The sequence below is a fragment of the Cladophialophora psammophila genome (genome assembly GCF_000585535.1).
Source record: "Cladophialophora psammophila CBS 110553 chromosome Unknown aczJe-supercont1.24, whole genome shotgun sequence".
Classification (NCBI taxonomy): Eukaryota; Fungi; Ascomycota; class Eurotiomycetes; order Chaetothyriales; family Herpotrichiellaceae; genus Cladophialophora; species Cladophialophora psammophila.
The window spans coordinates 108,443-129,055 of record NW_006912945.1 but is presented as its reverse complement, the minus strand read 5'-3'; the positions used below and the strand labels follow the sequence as shown (position 1 = coordinate 129,055).

At 52.0% G+C, this 20,613-nt stretch overlaps 6 protein-coding genes across 6 annotated transcripts; 4 read left to right on the top strand and 2 right to left on the bottom strand.

Moving 5' to 3' along the window:
• Positions 1 to 564: 564 nt before the first annotated feature.
• On the bottom strand, positions 565 to 2,127 carry A1O5_11162 (uncharacterized protein; the record flags this gene model as incomplete). Its single annotated transcript, XM_007751735.1, has 1 exon — positions 565 to 2,127. One exon carries the CDS (start codon positions 2,125 to 2,127, stop codon positions 565 to 567), a length of 1,563 nt encoding a protein of 520 aa, XP_007749925.1.
• Positions 2,128 to 5,132: 3,005 nt separating this feature from the next.
• A1O5_11161 (uncharacterized protein) lies at positions 5,133 to 8,567 on the top strand (the record flags this gene model as incomplete). Its single annotated transcript, XM_007751734.1, has 2 exons — positions 5,133 to 5,250; positions 5,299 to 8,567. The coding sequence occupies 2 exons, from the start codon at positions 5,133 to 5,135 to the stop codon at positions 8,565 to 8,567; spliced, it is 3,387 nt and encodes a 1,128-aa protein (XP_007749924.1).
• A 1,159-nt stretch (positions 8,568 to 9,726) lies between these two features.
• Positions 9,727 to 12,039, top strand: A1O5_11160 (uncharacterized protein; the record flags this gene model as incomplete). The annotated part of the gene is made up of 8 exons (XM_007751733.1): positions 9,727 to 10,249; positions 10,337 to 10,498; positions 10,563 to 10,673; positions 10,725 to 10,863; positions 10,939 to 11,164; positions 11,225 to 11,509; positions 11,572 to 11,814; positions 11,872 to 12,039. The coding sequence occupies 8 exons, from the start codon at positions 9,727 to 9,729 to the stop codon at positions 12,037 to 12,039; spliced, it is 1,857 nt and encodes a 618-aa protein (XP_007749923.1).
• A 972-nt stretch (positions 12,040 to 13,011) lies between these two features.
• On the top strand, positions 13,012 to 14,263 carry A1O5_11159 (fructose-1,6-bisphosphatase; the record flags this gene model as incomplete). Its single annotated transcript, XM_007751732.1, has 4 exons — positions 13,012 to 13,145; positions 13,211 to 13,615; positions 13,675 to 13,747; positions 13,817 to 14,263. 4 exons carry the CDS (start codon positions 13,012 to 13,014, stop codon positions 14,261 to 14,263), a joined length of 1,059 nt encoding a protein of 352 aa, XP_007749922.1.
• A 463-nt stretch (positions 14,264 to 14,726) lies between these two features.
• A1O5_11158 (uncharacterized protein) lies at positions 14,727 to 15,506 on the bottom strand (the record flags this gene model as incomplete). The annotated part of the gene is made up of 1 exon (XM_007751731.1): positions 14,727 to 15,506. The coding sequence occupies one exon, from the start codon at positions 15,504 to 15,506 to the stop codon at positions 14,727 to 14,729; it is 780 nt and encodes a 259-aa protein (XP_007749921.1).
• An 875-nt stretch (positions 15,507 to 16,381) lies between these two features.
• On the top strand, positions 16,382 to 19,970 carry A1O5_11157 (uncharacterized protein; the record flags this gene model as incomplete). The annotated part of the gene is made up of 5 exons (XM_007751730.1): positions 16,382 to 16,554; positions 16,852 to 18,287; positions 18,390 to 18,910; positions 19,182 to 19,643; positions 19,710 to 19,970. 5 exons carry the CDS (start codon positions 16,382 to 16,384, stop codon positions 19,968 to 19,970), a joined length of 2,853 nt encoding a protein of 950 aa, XP_007749920.1.
• Positions 19,971 to 20,613: the final 643 nt, after the last annotated feature.

Here is a 20,613-nt window from a genome sequence, read left to right as displayed (position 1 = left end):
CCGTTAGGCAATCAAACAGCTTCGGTTGCCGACAGGATGAGTCTGTCCTGTTATTTTGTCGAAAGGCGATGACGATATGCGGGAAGAAGAGCAGTGCAGGATGATATGATGGGAATTGAAGGGCGATGAGCTCGAGATGGATCTGTTGATGGAATGGTGCTGGTGCTGGTGTCGGTGCCGGTGTCTGGATGGCCCTTTTTTTTTTTTTGAACGGGCGGGACAAGATTCCTTATCGCGGCAGCATTTGCTTATCGGCGGCACAGACGCGCTTCTTTTACTCGGTACCACTCTCTATGATGTGCTTGCGCAAGTCACAGAGTACATCAGAGGACGAGCTCAAGGAGATGTCAGAAATACATCAGGTTGGGATAAAAGCTCGCTATGTTGCTAATAGATCCAGATAGCGATGCTCAGCGCAGGATGATCGACTGCAAGGATACGCCGTGGAGTCCCATCACCAATCCATCTCCGGTCCAGAGGCGCTTTCGTCCTGCATTTCGCGCCGAGACGCCTGAATACTCGGTACAAAGTTGGAATCCAATTCTCCTCATGTTCATGTCTTCCTCAGGCCCAGGCCTTGTGAAGCAAACTCCCGGCAAACAGGAATTCCATGTCCGCACGTCGAGTATCGTGCCCGTTGACCTCCTGCGCTGTCGATCTCTTTAATACTCCTTGATCCGCTTTCACCTGCGCAACGCACGATTCACAAAGAATCAACCCGCAACCTCTGCCTTTGCCATCCTCCACCTTCCTCAAATACTTATCGACCCGCTGGTCGGCACAGCATCTCCAGAACGCAGGTTGGCAGCATAGCGAACACGAGTAGTACGCGCCGTGCTTGAGAGCCGGTCCTTGAGGATACCCTTCATCGATCAACTGGCTGATGTACTTGTAATAAACCTGGTCGGATCGAATTGCAAATCGTTGCATCGAATGTACCCTGCATCTGGAAATATAGAGGCGGTTGAGAGAACAGTTGACGCACATGCGCGTTGCCTCTTTGCCCCTAGACTGATGCCCATTACCCGCCTCTCGAAGCTCTGTCTCCCCCGGAAATTGGAAGACGTCGGCGCTGATGGGACCATAGCCGTAGATTCCGTATCTAAAATCGTGGCAAAAGTGACATGGCTGCTCTGACGTTTCCAAATACTTGAAATTGATCGGGTGGGCCCACGGGGTTTGTATGGTGAATACCTCGTTCTGTGATACGGGTTCGGGCGACGATCGAGGTGAATCTAGAATGATTGGGTCATCCCTGGAAGCTCCAGCTAGCACGCTTTGGGCTTGTTGGATCTCCACTGCCGCAGCTCGAATAATCTGGATAGGTGACGGTTGAGCAGGTGAATAGGGGTTCTGGTGGATGTTGGCGGGAACAATATCAGAGACGTCCTGAGATCCCTTTGGCTCCTCCGGGCCGTGCTCAGCACACTCTACACCTTCGGTTTGGCACCGTTTGCACGGTAGCCCGTTACATGTCGCAGAGCATCGCTTATTGGCTTCCTGGCACGCTGTACATCCACGAATCTTCGCCAGAATATCCGTATTCCTCCTCAAACCGCTGCGGTTTGTTCCTGCGCCGACCTTGTCACCCTCTTCATCTTGTATTTCCAACCCCGTCTTGTCCGAAAGAGCACCGTGTTGTTGTCCATGATTTGAATTGCAGCTTGCACCACCCTTGGTGACGCCTCCTTTTGTGTCAGCAGCAGCCTCAGCATAAGATTTTGTCTCGTAGCTAGTGCTACAATCTTTATTGGCAAGGTCCCCTAAGAGGACCCTACCAGCATTGGACCGCAGTCTGAGAGTCACTGGAGCCCCGGAAGATCTGTCATGAGGAGCTGGGGTAAGAGTTGATATTGCTGGCTTAGTTTCATGTTTAGCTCGTTTAACTTTTGATGTTTTGCGGACCGCATGTCGACGTCTCTTCGCTGTGCTCGGATTATATTCATCGGATGAATCGTCTTCATACCAAGATACGGCTTGCACAAAGTTGGAAGTAGGCTTGACTCGTCGGAGCTGATAATCTTTGCGCAAATGACGCTCTTTGGTTCTGAGTGCGGAGGTCGAACGTTGCCAGGCCCTGTGGTACACATCAAGGGCGTGTCGAAGCCTCGACTTGGGGTAGCCCATGCTGAACCGACCGCCCGATCTCGAGTCGAGTCACCAGGCTAGGGGTAGTAGGAAGGGTTGAGCTTAATGAAACATGAGACAAGAGTGAAAGTAGGAGTGAAAGATGAAAGGAAAATGCACGGGTTAGAACATGACAACGCGACAAAAGTGACAATAAGTGAAGATCGCATATCTTGGTGCCGAGAACTGGTTAGGTCATGATTCTCTGTAAATAAAGAGTCAGCTAGATCCACAACTGAAAACATAAAGAATAGTGGAGGGTGACCAAAGAAAAAAAAAATCAGATCTAAGCCTTGTCACAGGCGGTGGTCGTCAAAACATAAGCTACGTTGACCGTCGTGAATTATAGAATAAATCATCCTGAGAAGAAAGTGCCGTAGAAGAGACGGTGCTACTCACATGAGAGTTTTCTATCAAAGCAACCCTGTACGAGGTCTATATCAGCATCAGACTGTGACAGCCCCTTAAGGTAAGATATCGACAGAAGTATACGTCAGGCTTGACTGTTTCGTCTTTGTCAACTTGAGTCGACTTGGACATATGCTTGTCTTTGTGATGTGTCGATTCATCATGTAAATGCTAGGGAGATTGACAGGATTGAACATACTTGCATTCCAGCCAGAGACCTGCAAGATTCCGTCGTTAGCATTGCCCTCAAAAGACAGGGAACGAATTTGTTGTTGTTGCAAAAGTCAGGAAATGCATGAATGGTAGTTGGAGTTTATCTGCATCAGAGTACTGGATAAGACTCGTCATCTAGGAAAGTTCATCATTGAAAGTGAGGTCAGAATAGAGAGGGGAAGACACATACTCAAGCGCGAAATATGCTTTGACCAGCTCTGTTCAAAGAGAGGACAATCAGTGCAAGTCGTGAATGAAGAACGTGGCCAGCGGACGACATGGGGTAAATCAGCGGGCGAGGTTTTCTAGGCCTGCCGCAATGGGGCATTTCCATCAAAACCGGCGAATTTTGTAGCCGTTGTCGGAGCCCAGTGCCATTCATCAAGACAATTTGCATCCAGGAGAGTAGTAGAGCCGGTCGTACCTTGGGATATCTATCTTCAAACACCAGTCAGCAAAACTCCCCACCAGACCTCAAGTATTGCAAACTGCGGAGGGGTTTGAGTGATCAGATATAGCCATTTTGATATCTTCCACGGCTCGAAAGCCTCTGCCGGTAATTTCCAGCGTATATTATCTTGAAACAATCATCATAACAGGTTGGCATGCTCGACTGGGCGGAGAACGACGTACCCGAATGTTCATAACTCTGGGATGGGGACGAACAGGAACTCTATGGCCTCGAGGACTTCTATGGTACATGTTAGCCAAATGTCTCTTGACGGACTGACGCCTGTGATACGGGGATTTTGCATGATCAGACTGACGTGCGTTGCGATTTGAGTTTCATATCCAAAAGGATCAAAGACTCTAGTTTGTTACGGTATGCAGATTCATCATTGGAGGAAGGACCTGGAACATGGGGAAACACACCGAAGAACTTGTCTGACCGTCATTTTCATAGTTGCTATCCTTCCCGTGTGCAGCAGCTTGTAGGAAGGGTGGCCTCCCATCTGTGGAGCGAGTAGTTAGAGGCGAGACGTCAACGTCAACCTGACTTGTGAAGTAGGCGGTCGACCTGTAGTGTTAGCAACAGTCCTCATTGATCCTGCTTGCATCATCATGCATCTTGCTGTCTGAAGAGCCTCCAGCTGCCTCTCGGCAGGATTACAAGGTCTTGCAAGAAGAGAGGCAGGCGAAGATGTTGTTGGTGTACAAGGTACCGGGTATGGTACGAGAAGACCGTCAAATTTTTTTTTCTTATTTTCTCTTATGAAATGTGAAAGCGCAGTTGGTAGCAGGACGGAAGCGGAAGGTCAAGCGATGGGCTCTTGCAGCTTGTTACTGCTAACGACATGGTATGCGCACCAACTAGCCTAAAGGTTAGTCCCGCCAGCAATCTGACCTTATAGGCGGGATGACTTTGTCCATTTCTCCGTATCTGTTCCCCATGAGTTATAGTTGCTGCTATTTTCTCCCTTGCACCCCCTTGGGAGTGAACCCCCTCAGGCACCATTGGCTGCGGAGGCGCTCTGCGAGCCTTGCCCATTGCCCACCATCCCGCATCCGCTCTGGGTTCCTGCACATTCATCGCATCGGCCCTGTCAGCGTCCAAATATTCTCGACTCAGGCCACCCAGAGCCCGAGTTATTCTCCGGCCACCTGTCCCTGCAGACAATCTCCATCCCCATGGTGTCGACCAACGGCTGTAAGCGACCAATATGGTTCTGGGCTTGGCCTGTAGGCTTCAGGCAAAGAATAGCAACACAATCTGCTACTTTTGCCTCTCCACTTCCGCATTCGCCCTCCATGTCCCTTGCCTCGCCTCCGATCAAGTTCAGGGTTGGCAGGGCCTTTATTTCTGTTTTCATTTCTAGAGGGTACCTGGTATAGTATTCTCTTCCCGCTGAAGACTCTTCCAATGTCGAGCAGTGAGTTGAAAGACCAGTGTGGCCGCTGATGCCAGAAACGACACAACACCAACGCCCACCATGCGCGAATGTGACTTGAACCGTGTGGGCGCTTAACCCACCAATCTCAATTTGGCGGTCGGGCAAGACTGTTTCTTCACGACATGTCCTTGTATGTTTACGTCGAAGACTGTGGTTCCTTGTCACAGTCTAGAGCTCCTAGGCAGGACAGGCTAACAGCGTTTCGAAAGCCGACCTCTTTCTGCGGCTGAACATGCCCAGGCTCAATATCAACACTCCCCAAGAACTCCCACGGTTCTTATTCCTCTTCCACCACCACCACCAAGGGATGGCCAGACTGCGGCCTCTCCAGTGCGCCTCGGCCATGTCCCATTCCCACCGCCGCTGAACATCAACATTGCCTCTGCTCGTGGTCTGTCCACGCAAGGTCCCGTCTCCGCTCCTCTGCTCCATGGTCCCTTCTCCCCGACATATCTCAACTCGCCTGTGCCGAGTCCACAGAGTGCCTTACCAATGGCTGCAAGAGTGTCGGCAGTCTACAATGTGCCTTACGACCCGAGAGAGTGGGTGGGAGGTAGTCGGCGAACGTCATTTGGGTCAGATGGCCGAAACACCGGGGCACAAGCGGAAGGTTTGTTGATGTCCCGTGGATAACGAGTATGTCTGATCCTGTGTACAGAGGGACTTTCCAATCCACCTCCCCCATATTCCGCTGCAGCCGCGGCGGCGGCGGTGGCGGCAGCAGCGGGTGTTAATGTCCGCGAGGCTACCAGTGCTGGGTCAACCATATCACCGGCGGATTCGACGTTTACGGCTCCTGGAAATCAATCACAGTTAGACACGCCGACTAGTACTGTCGGAGTGTTGTCACCGCTCAACCAAGGATCTAACTATCTCGCAGATAGCGGTCAGACTATCACCGACACGAATGGACTGAAATATTTCAGTCCTCCAGGACGACCTGGTGGTTTCGATCACCGCCCGGGACCCCTGAGTATTTCATCGCAGCAAAATGGGTCACGGCCAGGTTCTGCAATGGGTATGTCGAGACATCCTTTGGGGACCACTCTGTCGATCAACACGGTGGCTGCACAACAGAGCATGCCTCTACCTCCACAGACTGACGCAAATCTTGGATCAGTCCCAGCTCCGCCAGGGTCGAGGAGAGCTGCGTCAGCGGATGCTTGTTCTTCTCACCCCTCGTCTATTCAGAGTCGGGAGGGGTCGACGTCGAGATCATCATCCAAACAGAGAAGTTGGTATCCAGGACTGCCTTTACCTGGTCCGCCTCCAGGTCCGCCTCCTTCAGCTTTGAGGTCGCAGAGTGCAGGCGGAGGTCTGACTCTTGGTCAGCCACAGGCAGCTGGAACGAGCAGCAGTCGACCACATCATCGCATTCCGATACATGCCCCTCTTCTCAGTCCGATGCCTCCTACACCTGCAAATTGGAGAGATGAGTCTACTCATCGATCCAGTTCGAGAACGCCGATGCCGCTACATATTGAGACTACGAACCTCGATCGACCGGGCTCGACACCTGCAGGTTTGACTAGAAGTGCTGCTGTCCGCGTCTCTTCCGCTAAAGGCCTTCTGGAACGTCGGAAGCAACGTCGAAGTCTTCATGAGGGTCAATTGGCCGATCTCAGCGCCTTGACTATTGACACTGACCCCTGGTTCAACAGCTTGAGCCCCACCGGTATTAGTCCCGAACAATCACCTATTTTGGGCCCATTGGCGCCAGGACGAGCCAGCCCTGAGACTGCTCGAAAGGGTCTCCGGACCAGCAGCAGGACCAGGAGCCGATTCCATGGCAACGACAGCGAGTACCAAGCCCTTGACTCACCGTATCCTCCAGCACTGTCAAGGAGGAGCAGCCGGACACCGCTTGTTCCGCCAAAGGCGCTGCCTACACCTCCGCTCAGTCAGAAGAACCCCACTTCGGCGCACAGTATTTTGCCTTCAGCAGCATCATCGGTATCTGAACTCAGCCAAGTTGAGTACGATTCCTTCATGCAAGAAGCTTTACGGCGGCACCAACAATTTCTGATAAAGGAAAACCAAGCAAACACTGAGCTAGAGAGATTGCAAATTTTTGTGGAGTATGTTGTGGAGGAGTCAAAGATCCGGCGGCAGCATTACCCAAGTCCGTTCGCTGATGGGTCCTTCAACCCAGAGGAGGCAAAACAGCGGCTTTTTACCGATAGCAGAACAACAGCCCCAGTTGAGGTGCGGGCTACGACACCCGGCAGAATGCGATCACCTATGCACGGAATGCGGGCCGATCCGTCTCAACATACGGATATGTGGTCCAAGGAGTACCGCCCGGAGCTCTCGCCGATTGCCAGTATGAGTAACGACGAACTCAGTTCCCGTGGTCGAACCGCCAGCAGATGGTGGCAGTCTCAAACTGGCTCGGAAACTGACGGCGCACCGAAGAAGATGAAAAGGTCGAAGCGGGAATCCAAATATATGGGTCTCTCCGCTCTGTCGATGCAGGAAGTGTTGTCCGAGGCCGCGACACCGACCAACATTAATGAAGTACACAGCTCGACGGAGGGCTATCCAGACGAGAAGGTGAATCCGGGGTCATTTGGCATCTACGATGACCTCGAGCCGCCACCAGTACAGGAGACAACCCCACCAAACCCATTGACCCCTGTGGGTCTTGATATTTCACGGTTTATCACCCTGCCTCCACCATATCCGCGACACCACCCTGCTGTGAATAACAGTCATCCCAAGTTGGCCACGTATCGTAGGCTCGTCCGGACGTTAAGCGACTTGAGTGAGTTGCAGAGTAGGAGGTCGCGACATAATCTAAGTGTGGAGGCTTTGAGGACCGAACATAAGCGCAAAATTGCTGAGGGGCAGAAGAACTTCAAGACAAATATCTCGGCGCAGATCAATGAGGGCAGCATCACCTTTGCCGAAGCTGCAGAAGCCGAACAGGCACTTAAGATGGAAGAGAATATGGCTGAGAAAGCCTGCCTGCAAGCAGAATTCGATACGTTGCAGGACGTGGTGATTAACCCGATGCATGAAATGCTTCATGATCGCGCAACGCAGCTCAACGCCCATATGACGGCATTGACCCAGCAGCTGGTGGCAGACATGCAGGCTTCAGACCTCGATCGACCACAACAAGAGGGAGACGCAATGCCTGAAATATTGGAATATCTGACCCAGTTGAAATGGTTGTTCGAAACTCGAGAAACTGTCCATAAAGAGATATTCAACCTTCTCACCGAGCGAAACGACAAGTACAAAGCCATTGTACTCTTGCCTTATCACCAAGTCAGCAATTTCGAAAAGATTCGGGACACGGAGGATTTCTTCAATCGCGACAGTGTTGAGCGACACAAGGCATTCTGTGAGGAAGCGCTGCTACGGTATCAGAGCTTCGTCGACCTGGTTGCAGAACATGTCCAAGGCGAGGTGGAACTGCAGTCGTCTGCATTTTGGGACATCGCACCTGGACTGCTGGACCTGATTCAAAAGATCCCCGACAACATGGACCAATTGGGCGCCATTGTGATTCCTGACGCTGAGTACGAGGAGAACCCCGTATACCGTCAGTTTCCACAACAGTATCTTTTCACATTGCTCGATCACGCGGAGAAATCGACATATCAATTTATAGAATCACAAAGCAACCTCAACTGTCTATTCCACGAAGTCAAAGTCAGTTTAATAGCAGCAAGGTGTCGAGCTACCGAAGCCAGGCGAGCGCGCGCCGAACTGGATGGTCCTGTGGCGGGAGAGGATCCCGTCCAAGTTCGAGACGAGCAAGAGAAGGCGGCTACTGCAGAGCTGAAGCAGCAAGTGGCGATGATTGAGGAGCAGTGGCTCGAGGCACTGGGAAGTGCTTTGCAGAGCAAGAAAGGACGGGTGAAGATGTTTTTGGAAAGTGTGGGCGGCTGGGATGACTCTATACAAGGTGGTGAATAGCTTGACAGCGTCTTACGGGGGATTTTTTTTTTCCCAAGATCACATTGAGATGATACCAATTGAGCGAAGACCTAGTTTGTATGGCTATGAATAATGAAGGAATGACTGGATTTGTGCACAGATGCGATGAAAGGCCCTGTCACTTTTCATCCTCTATCCCCCGTTATTGAGGTATACTATCACCATCACTATTGTACAAACAGTCCGGGTCGCCAGGTACATACTTGTTCGATGCTGAAATGCACAGGGCCGTCGACGGATGATATGGCACCTTTGACTCCACTTCTGCTCGCAGAAGGCGGCGTGTGACCACGACGGGAGGGTTGCAAGTGGATTCCTCGCGGTGGATGTCTCTTGGGTATGCGGACTCGATACAAGGAATACGAGCGACGGGGAGATGGAGAAGGACTTCCGGGGGTTGTTGGGTGGGACGAGGATGCCCTGTATTCGTACTCCGTATACGAGGTCCTCCCTTTGCGGTAGCTTAGGTACCCGAAGAGAGGAGAGTGGAGCCGGCGCCTTGGCAGGGACCCAACAATCAGGACGTTGATGATCGCCCGCAAGTCCTTCTCTTCTCCCTTGCTCGATTGCGAGCTTGATCTCGATCAAAACCACATCACGCACGTTGCGTCGTTGCATCCTGATTAAGGCCCCGAGTTAGCCCTGCTGATCAACTTGCCGCTCTGACGTCTATCGCGCAGGGATCCTGTCACAACTCTCACAACTCATTGTTGATACGGACTGGGAGGGCGTTGGACTCTCCGGCCTATTTCCACGTATCCTGTCAACAGCGAGATGCCATTGGATTGCTCTTAAGTTAGCGGCAGCATCCATCCCGAACTCTACTTGGATGTCGCCTTGACCACATAGTCCCGTCGGTGGCCCAATGAATACGATGACGTCGATTGTTGATCTTTGTGATCCCACTCTGCGAGTGAGCGTCCAGCGCTTTGATACAGGGCAAGTACAGGGCCAGGCTCTCCCTGCAGCTGAGCCGAGACAAGATGTACAAGAATGTCTTGACTTCTCTTGACATTCCTTGACCCTTTTCTTTGTCCTTCCCAGAGACCATTGACGCTTGCTTCTGACCCCTTCTTGTCTGATTCTCCAAAGCAAGACGGGGCTGTGTTTGGATCTTGGTTATTGCTGACTGCCCAACATGGCTGAAAAGGAAAAGGCACCCTACGGCAGGAAATCCGGCGACAGTGAGCGTACTGCCACCAATGTTGAGAATGCGCCTTCTCGCAGGAAGTCCTTCATGGACGTGGATATAAGCAAATTGAGTGCCGCATTTGAAAACCCGCTTTCTGATATACCCAAGGAGAAACTCCTGGAAGAAGTGGAGGTCTTTTGCAGAGACAACAATCTCGTCGAGTACATTGACTCATTCCGCAAAGGTGCTCTGGTAGCTCAATCTCCAAATGCCACTGACAATATTGTCGAGCTGTCACCCGAGGATCGAGAGGTACTCGCACGGGAGCACACGCATCGCTGGTCTCAACCATTTACCCTCTACTGGTTGGTTGTCATGTGTTCGCTGGCCGCTGCTGTGCAGGGCATGGATGAGACCGTGAACAACGGTGCACAAGCGCTCTATCTCAAGCAACTTAATATCACCACCAAGCGATTTAGCCAAGATATGGTTGACAACTTGACCGGCTTGGTTGTCGGTGCACCATATCGTAAGAGCTCGACTCCCCTTCCCCTTAGAAGGGGACTTCTGCGAGATATAGGAGAATTTTCTGGCTGGGTGCTGACGAAGGTTGCAGTATGCTGTGCTATTCTCGGTTGCTGGCTGACGGAGCCGTGCAACAGAGTCTTTGCCCGTCGGGGCACGATCTCCATCTCTTGTTTCATTGCCGCAGTTGCCTCGGTTTGGGAAGGGGTCGCCAATTCGTGGGTGAACCTGTTTTTGGCACGTTTCGTCCTGGGTGAGCCGAGTCTATTGGATTGGTTGTCGTACAACGGGAAGAAGTCTGCTAATGCTCTTTGGAGGACTTGGAATTGGTCCCAAATCGTCGACGGTGCCAGTGTACTCTGCTGAGTGCGCTCCAGCCCCCATCCGCGGGGCCTTGGTCATGATGTGGCAAATGTGGACCGCATTCGGTAGATCGCCCATCACAATGTTTTGATCGCGTCTTTTGATAGTTATTATAGGTATCATGCTTGGAAACATCATGGGCGTGGCGTTCGGCGGACTGGCACCAGATCTTGGGTGGAGACTTATGCTCGGCAGCACTGTTGTCCTTCCATTGATTGTTTGCGCTCAAGTCTACTACTGCCCTGAAAGCCCAAGGTAGGTAGTACGAGGCATCAAAGATACCACGTCTGTGTGCGCCTCGAGAGAGACTTGCTAAGAATCTTTCCATAGATGGTACATTCAGCACAATCGACCAGAAAAGGCATTCCAGTCATTCCAACGCCTGAGGTTCACCGACCTCCAAGCGGCAAGAGATACCTACTACACATACGTTGGTGTTGAACTCGAACGCAAGGCCCATAAAGGCAAGAACTTAGTCACCCAGTTTCTCGAACTCTTCACAGTTCCTCGAAATCGACGAGCAACGTTGGCGTCCTGGATTGTCATGTTCGGGCAGGTAAGACGGTCCATTGCTTAAGACATGATGATATATCATGCTGACGCACTCCTGTCCTAGCAATTTTGTGGGGTAAATGTGATTGCGTATTACTCCACAACTATCTTTTTGCAGAGCGGGTTCTCGACGACGTCCGCCCTGTTAGCATCGATGGGTACTGGTATCTTGAACTGGGTGTTTGCATTACCGGCAGTGTTCACCATTGATCGTTGGGGGCGTCGAAATCTGTTGCTCTTTACGTTCCCTTTCCTGGCGATCTTCTTGCTATGGACTGGCTTCAGCTTCTGGTTTCATGACACCAAGACCAAAGTTGGCATGGTCACGACCGGAATGTACCTGTTTGAGGTGAGCCAAGTGCTCAGCAACTTTTCTGAGTCAACCAAAATTCTCTGACCGCCGTTTCCTAGATCTTCTATTCGCCCGGCGAAGGCCCTGTGCCATTTACCTACTCAGCAGAAGCGTTTCCTGTGCACGTTCGAGATGTTGGCATGAGTTTTGCGACAGCTACGACATGGTGCTTCAACTTCATTCTCAGTTTCACCTGGCCTCATCTCCTGACGGCTTTCAAACCTCAGGGGGCATTCGGGTGGTACGGGGCATGGTGTATCGTCTTGTGGTGCTTAATTCTCTTGTTTGTTCCCGAGACCAAGGTACGCTTGGCCGAATATATCTGGGGTTGACGCATGATTCTGACGCGATCTTTATAGGCTCTGACCCTCGAAGAATTGGATCAAGTGTTCGGCGTCAGCACTCGTAAGCACATGAGCTACCAGATGAAGAATGCTGTTTGGCATTTCCGCGTGTGGGTGTTGAGGCAGAAACTCGAGCCGTTGCCTCCGTTCTATCACCGAGCAGAGAAGCTGAACGAGGCGTGAGTGATGAAGTCATTGCTTTGTTGAGCGTGATGAAGTTTTGGCTGAGTAAGTGTTACGGTATCTGGCGAGGCTGGGTTCTGGTCTGGGAGGGTTGCTCTCGATCGCTCTTATACTATTAGCCGGACTGAGAGGATGCTGAGCAGGCAGAAAATGGATTGGGGGGATGCCATGGGGTTCAGGACCTTGCTGTCGACCAACTCCGAAATTGCCCGACGGGTGTTGCTCGGGCTGATGAATACCGAGCTCAGCCAGCAGGGTCGACGATTGCAGCAACCTTTCTAGAGTGAAACATGCATAATTGGAGGCGAGACATGTATTTCTCCGTGGTTATCATGCCAAGAGTTATTGCTCTACTGCAAGTACGCACAATGCCTCGTCGCGCACAAATACACTCAGCCTCGCCCCCCATCTCCCCCATGTGATATCACGTGAGAAGGGGCCCACCGGGAGATGTCGGGACCTTGATTCCTCGGCTGCCGTCCGTGTCCATGCGCAGCGCAGTCTGGTTTGCCCCTCCATCCCTCCATCCAGTCGCCTACTGCTCCTCCTCCCTTCGCTTTCCATGTTTCCCATTTGTAGAGGCGAATTGACTCGGATTGACTGTCTGATGCGGAGAAGCACCCACTGGCGGACACTGACCAAACAATGATGTTGACATTGCCTTGCCATACTGCCACCCGATATGGGGCTGTCGGAATTGACAGCAGCTCGCTCTCCTTAAAACCACTGGCTTTTCCTGAGATATCTGGCTCCTGTTCTCTCTTCTTGGTATCTGTTTCCACTTGATTCATTTGATTGCTTGCCCAGGCTTCTGCATCCCCAGTTTCCGTCGTCCCCTGCTCCTCTGACGTCTGTCTTCCATTCTACCGAGGATCATATACCCATCGCGTGCCCTACGTCGCCCATTCAGACCTCCCTGTCCTTGACGGTTCCTCTTCCATAGTGAACCATAGCAACAGCAGAAGCCTCAAAATGGCAACCAACGGAGATACCAATGGCCAGAATACCGGCACGGGCGAGGAGAAAATCAACACAGACATCATCACCCTTACTAGATTCCTGACGGAAGAACAGAGCAAGCACAAGGAAGCAACGGGTGACTTCACGTCAGCCGACCAAACCACTTTCCTCACAGAAAGCACTTCAAGGCTAACGGTGTTTGTGTTTGCAGACTGCTCTGCCATGCCCTTCAATTCTCCTTCAAATCCATCGCCTACTATATCCGTCGCGCCACTCTGATCAATCTGACCGGTCTCGCTGGTTCTTCTAACACGACAGGCGACGATCAGAAAAAGCTCGACGTGATTGGCAATGACCTGTTCGTGGCGGCCATGCGCGGATCTGGAAAATGCAGAGCCCTAGTGTCGGAAGAGGAAGAGGAGGTGATATACTTTGACGACAGCCATGATGCCAGATACGTCGTGGCCTGCGATCCCATTGACGGATCGAGCAATTTGGATGCCGGTGTCAGTGTAGGAACTATCTTTGGAATTATGAAATTGCCGGACAGTGTCGTTGGCAAGAAACCCTCCCCAGAGGATCTCCTTATGCCAGGCACGGAACTGCTTGCTGCTGGGTAAGTCGGAGGTTGGAATGTGAGGCCTTTAGACAACGGAACAATCCTAACAGAACCAGCTTCACCATGTATGGCGCCTCCGCTCAACTCGTCATCACCATGAAAGGCGGCTCTGTTAACGGATTCACTTTGGTAAGCGGATCGCTCAACATTCCTTTCTATGCGCGGCAGAGCTATTCTCGTGCTAACAAAATAATGTAGGACAACGCCCTAGGAGAATTCATCCTCACACATCCGAACATGCGCATCCCAAAGAAGCGTGCCATCTACTCTGTGAACGAGGGCAACTCCCTATACTGGACCGACAAAACAAAGGCGTACTTCGAGTCGCTCAAATACCCCACCGAAAAGGGCGGCAAGCCATACAGTGCCCGCTACATTGGGTCTATGGTTGCCGACGCTTACCGCACTTTACTATACGGAGGTATTTTCGCATACCCGGCGGATAAGAAATCCCCTAAGGGAAAACTGAGGATTCTGTACGAGTGTGCACCTATGGCATTAGTTATGGAGAATGCGGGTGGGATGGCAGTTAACAGCAATATGAAGAGGATGCTAGAGGTGAAGCCAGAAGGTATCCATGACCGAAGTGGGATCTTCATGGGCAGCAAGGAGGAGATGGAGAAAGTCATTGCGGCGCACAAGTAAAGTATGGCAGCCAGTGGCGGAGCAGGTGAACAGGTGGGTCACCCGTAGCTAGTGATGCCTTGAGGGAAGACGATGGCATAGGACCAACGACGACACAACAGGAGTTGCTGAATGGAAACGAACTGGCAATCAAGGAATGGTTTTGATCTTATGATATATGTACCTAGCCGCCATCTAGCATAGTATTCACGAGACTCAGAAAACCGGCATCCAGGTGCATCGCGAGCTTAACCTCTGTTTCCATGAGGTCCCTGTACTGCTCGACCTAGGAACAGTGTCGCTGGGCACAAAAGAGGTTCCATGTCTCATGCATCTGGTGATCCCTCGTACTAGGAAGCAGTTTCCAAACCGTTCTGTTTCATGGACTAAAGAAGAGTTCGCACAAGCATACGAGGTAGTTCTACTATTCCAATCCTACAATCCAGCCTTCGAACTCTTTGCCCTCTTCTGACTGGGCTGTCCTTTATCCATCCTCATGACAATTGCGGACTAAGGTCTCTTTCAGCTCCTGGATTGCCGCTACAATTTCGTCTTCGACCCCGTCGACGGGCTCGCCGCTGTTCTTGCTCTTGTCCCCGCTAGCTCTACTGCCCGCCGTCGCAAATCGTCCGTACCGGAGGTCACTGAGATTCCCGACCTTGTCTTCACACTGGCTCCGCAGCGTGGCGATCTGGGCCTCCAGATCTGCGATTTCGGACGCCAGATCCTCGCTGGCGGTGGTCATTGCGGCGAGGAGTGTGGTCGTTGTGTGATTGTGCTTTGCGGTTGCCATGGGGAGAGTATGACCCAGGGGCTGTCCATTGTGGAGCGCCGTGTCGAACTGGGTTTCTTTCTCCTCGGCATCGATGTCGTCGTCATCTGTCGCCGCTCCGTGTTCTGCGTCCTCATTGTTGTTATCGTCGTTACTGCCAATGCTGCCGTGTCCCCTTTTCCTCTTCCTGACGGCGACCCTCAACAATCCTTCCTCCCTCTGGACTTGCCGCCCCAGTCTCGCTTTGAGTTCGACGCTGCGGCGACACTCGTCCTCGATCCGCCTCCGCACGTCGTCAATGAGGACGTCCCTCTGGAATTGCAGGTCTCGATACAGACGCTTCAGCTCTGTCGGATGCTGCCGTGCAAAGGAGGACAGGCTGGGAGGTAAAAGTGCCAGGAATGATTTGTACGGCAGGATTGCTGGGAGAGGTGAAGGGTGGAGGAGGTAGGAGGTTAAAATCTCCGATTCAGAGGGTGGTTGGGGTGGCATGGCGCCGGACGACGATGGTGATATGACGCAGAGGTCTCACAACCACAGGGCAAAGAAGTGGACTCTCTGGATTGCGGTCGTGGTGACAAGGTTAGGCTTTGACACAGAGAACTGCCCCTCTGCGTGCTCTTTCGCCCAGGTATTGACCAAATAAAACGAAATTTCCGAGTCAATCGACTTTGTTCTTTCCGGTAAATTGTGATCTCCCCTTGACCTTCGGTCTCCTGCCTTCTGAGCCGTGGCCACCTAGCCGTCTGTGGCTCGCCTTCACTTAGCAAAATCAGAGAGTATCGTCGCTGCCTCTCAGTGCCGAGAAGATCGTCCTGCTTCCTCGTGGTTGACGCCTTGATGTCCGGGTCTGAGCCCCTGAAACGGTAGCCTTGTCGGTAATGATGGCTCCTGACTCGGCTTTCCTCATGGGAATTTCTATCCCACCTTGTCTAGTTTCGCTAAACAAGAGTCGATAATGGTTGTGTCCATTTTGTTCCTATGGACAGAATGTTGTTCAATTGTCGATTTGAGCGACCAAAGCGACTTTGCCTTCGCGGATCGGAAAAACTTCGGATATAGGACGCGTTCTCGCCAGCCAATAAGCGCAGGCTTCGCCTTGGCTCTAGCCTTTGGTCACTTCAGCTCAGATGCCAGTCGCTGCTTTTGTGTCTTTCTGATGCCGCGGCCACTTTCACATCTCTCCTTTCTTCTTCCTCCCTGTAACCTCCATCTTCTTTGTTCTCCTCCAAGACTGGCTCATCCTGCTGATGGTATCTTCTCCTTTGTGAGGAGCCCCGTCAGCGATTTCTTTCACTTCCTCTCGGCCTGACTTCGAGATTCCCATGTCCTGAAATCTCAGATCAAGGCCTTGTCTCACCATAATCATGGCCCCGCAGACAAACGATAACAAACCGATGTACGCGAAGGATGAGAAGGCGCTCTGCTTCCACGGAGAGCTGTTGTATGATGCCAAAATCACAGACGTGAAGAAAACAGATCCCAAAGAGACAAAGTCCCCTTACCACTACAAGGTCCACTACAAAGGCTGGAAGAATACGTGAGTCTCAATCTCGTCATCCTTGTTTGCCCTAGTCGCGCTCTTGTTCTGTTGAATTGCTGTTCTTTCTGCGTCTTTGTTGTTCGAAGACTTCGGTTGTACACTCTCTGATCCTGCCCAGACGGTAAGGCACACGGTCTTGTGTGGACAGTTGACGTGTCTGAACGTGAATTTCCCACATTCACATGCAGCGTCCGCGCTGCCTCTGCCTCCCACCCATTCTTTTCTTTTTCTCACCGGAAGCAGTTCTCTCCATCTTTCCCCCAGACATGAAAATGCTAACCTTCGCTCTTCCAGCTGGGACGACTGGGTCCCCCAGGATCGACTTCGCAAAAACACAGAAGAAAATCGCGAACTTGCAGCAAATCTGCGTCAGCAAGCCGCACTCAAAGCCGGCCCCAAAGTGACTGGCAAAACCCGCCGAGGACAAGGCTCGGAGATTGGATCTGGCAGAGGGTCAGAAGAACGTACATCTTCTGTCCCTGCTGCTGGCGGTAGGGGATCCAAGCGCACAAGAGATAATGATCTAGAAAAGGTTGGTGGTGATTTCCCGTCCCACAAGCGTACCCGTACCCGAGTGTTTCATTCCCGTGATGATGATAATGTACCCCGTCTCAACATGATGTCCTGGACTGCTGGATCGCCCAAGGACAAGGATCTCGAGAAAGCCTCAGCAAAGGATATTCCCGCACCAAATCTGGATACTAAGGACGACGACGACGACTTGGACGAGCCGCCAATCGCGGATGATGAAGAGGAGGTCGAGCCCAGCCCGAGCTTGGAACGACAAAGCAACGATCCAGTAGACCTGCGACAATTTCTTTATGTGCCCCGCAAAGCTGCAGTCAAGGCCACGAATGCTCTTGCAAATACAAATTGGAACAAAGCATCGGTGGCCACTAGTCCTGCCAGGAAGAAGAAGACGACGAGGCAAAACCCACCCAAGTCAAGCAATGCCGCAACAAAGGAGAAGACCATTGCTGCAACTTCCAGCAACCACAATTTGTCGGCTGGCGTGTCGAACAACCAATTGTCCACCTCTAAGGCTGCCAAGTCTTCCACAAATGACGCCGATGTTGTCGGTGGGAAAAGAAGTGCCAACGTCGGAAAGAAATCTGGTGCAACACAAGGGCAGCCCAAAGTTTTGCAATATTCTGATTATGGTCGCTCCAAAGCTCACAGTCTCCCCTATCGCACAGCAGGCAGTTCGAGAGTTCGAAATAATAAAGTGCTCTCCTCCCTGGAGTTGGGAGACGAAGAAATTGCAGACGCCGAGGATGAAGAAAGTGAAGATGATGTTGTGACTTCTGTCAGGAGGAGCGTCCAGACCGCAGCGGCGGTTTCTGATGCCAAATCCAAATCCGTTGCAAAGAGAAACAACGAAGGTCGTCGTTCGCAACAGATAACCCAGTCACCTTCCGGGTTTGCCAAAAGTCCCAGAACCCTTCGCAGCAGCATCACTACCACACCAGCTCCCCGACAGCTTCGCAGTTGTACGGATGCAATGACGCCCAAGCAACCGTTACGTCCCTGGAATATCAAAGACACCACGAACTACACGCCTGCCGACATCGACCGGCTCCTTGCACAGCCTGCGCCTAAGGATGGGCCAGAATTTCTAAGTCATAGTTCCTGGGAAAAGCGCACGACTTTTCACGCACCACTGATTAGCGGAACCACGTACCTTGAAGAGGAAGCAATCGACGAGGAGCTCAGAAGTGCACGGAAGGATGGTAGACGATACACATTGCGATATCTCGGACCAAGCCAGGAACTCCCCCACCAATTTGAAGATCTGCCTTCCGACATTGACTCCGACGATGAGGATCACGGAGCGGCCCCTGCTGGTGGTGCACCCGGCCAACCTCTTGAGGTCGACCCCCCAGGGTCCAGCACACCATTCGACGCACTGAAGTTCCCTTATCGGCTTATTGAGAAAATCAACCGCGATGGCGACAGATTTCCCGCCGGCTGGACAGAGGAAAATCTCATGTGCATCCCTGATCATTGTGCTGTCTGGATCCGTGAAGAACTTCTGGTGAAGCTGCCGTTCAGCGCGCTTGAGGGTCGTCCCCCCTGGGTTCTCAAGGAAGTCCCGGATTATGCACCCTTTTGGGAACAATATGAGCGGGAGAACGAAGCGGAAATCATCAACGCGTTCGCCGCTAGGGCCAGGATGAGATGCAATGGCGACGACCATGCTCTGCTCGACCTTGCCATTGCCGCTGGCGACCGCGCCTTTGAATCTGCGGCGCAAGCAAGTCGGTCCATCGGTACGGCCACATTCAATGACTTTCGCACCGAAGGATGCCGAATGTGCGCCACACATGGTGTGTCATGCGATGGGGTAACACCAGTCTGCCACTACTGCGAACGGGAGGGCTTGGAATGCGACTTTACATCCCCAGAAGTTGAGGAAAGCTACATGCGACGTGGAAGTCTTTACGATAGGCAACAGGAGTTCGCAGACTTGGGTGCTCACAACCTCGAATCGGCCTTGCGCGCCAGGATCCCAGTTAACCGAGTCATAACAGGCCTGGATGCTCTCGCACTCGCCGCAGAAGTGGTCGAATCCGGAAGCGCTAATCGTGTTCAAAGTAATCTTGCATGACCTACCCAGGACCCAGGACCCAGGACCCAGGACCCAGGATTCAGGACGTGGATTTGGATTTTCCCCTGCCTCGCGCCGTGGACAGCACCCAGTGCTACAATTTGCTAGGATTGCCCAGTTTCCTACCCGTGATTTTGACCTTGAACAAGGAATATGTACTTACTTGACCATGCACTCGCAGGAAGACGCGTTCTACCTCCGCCCATCAATTCGCATCAATGTCCCTGACCACCTGAAGAATCTCCTTGTTGACGATTGGGAGAACGTTACGAAATCACTGCTTCTCGTCCCCTTGCCGAGTCAAGCTCCTGCGAATTACATCATCGACGAATATTTCAACGCAGAAAAGATGAACCGCCGCCTGTGTTCGCCCGAAGCAGACATTTTGGAGGAGTTCTGTGCGGGATTGAAAATGTACTTTGAGAAAGCTGTTGGTAAGATCTTGTTGTACCGCTTTGAGAGAAGTCAGTTGGCAGAGGTAGGTCATTTCTTAGCGCCTGCTCCCATTTCCGGATCCTAACACTGATCGCTACCATCGGTACAGGTTCGGAAACTCTGGGAATCCGGGCGTTACAAGGAGTGGGAGGGCAAGGGCCCCGGCGATTGCTACGGCGCCGAACATCTCACACGCATGATCGTCAACCTGCCGGAAATGATTGCCCAGACAAACATGGACGCGGAGGCCGTTTCTCGCCTGAAGACCGAGCTCAGTAAGTTCAGCACCTGGTTGTCAAGGAATAGTGCGAAGTATTTCTGTGCGAAATATGAGAAACCGAGTGCGGAGTACATCGAGAACGCCCGATAGGAACGGATGCAGGAATAAGATGGCACTTGAGACGGAGTACGAGGTGACGATGGGATTGTTGAGAGAGCTCATTATGGGTGGTGTGGGACGTTGCTGATTGCACACCGGTGGGAGTAATGTGTACAGATCATCTTTGACCAAGGCCCCTGGGCGCTCTGGGGTTAGGAGGGTTGAAAACGGCGTTTCTCTTTTCTAGGCCTTAGAACGAAGGCTAGAGAGGTTTCATCATGGGTTCGTTCATGGCGGGAAAGGACAAAGCATTAGCTAGGCTACATAAAGGCTCGATTCCCTCGGTGTTCAGTTGCAGTATCGAGCAGAGGGCAATAAGTGGATGGTCCCTGTCACAGAAGCTTGGCATGGATTTCTTTTCGTTGTGTTTCTCTTCGATTTCTTTTTGGTGCCGAAGCCTAGGTATTAATAGCCCGGGTCACCAGCGAACCACCAACTAGGCTCGCAGGCCACCAAGCAGCTTTTCTCTCCAATTCTCTCCAATTCCGTTGCCTCGATTTGCTCGACTTGACAATCTTTTCCTTGTTCCTGACACGCGATCCTCTTCCACAACACTGATGCCTCCTCTTTGAAGCGCATATCCAAAGGTAAGTGTAGATGTTGCTCTTCCTCTCTCGCCTCTTATGATGAGAAT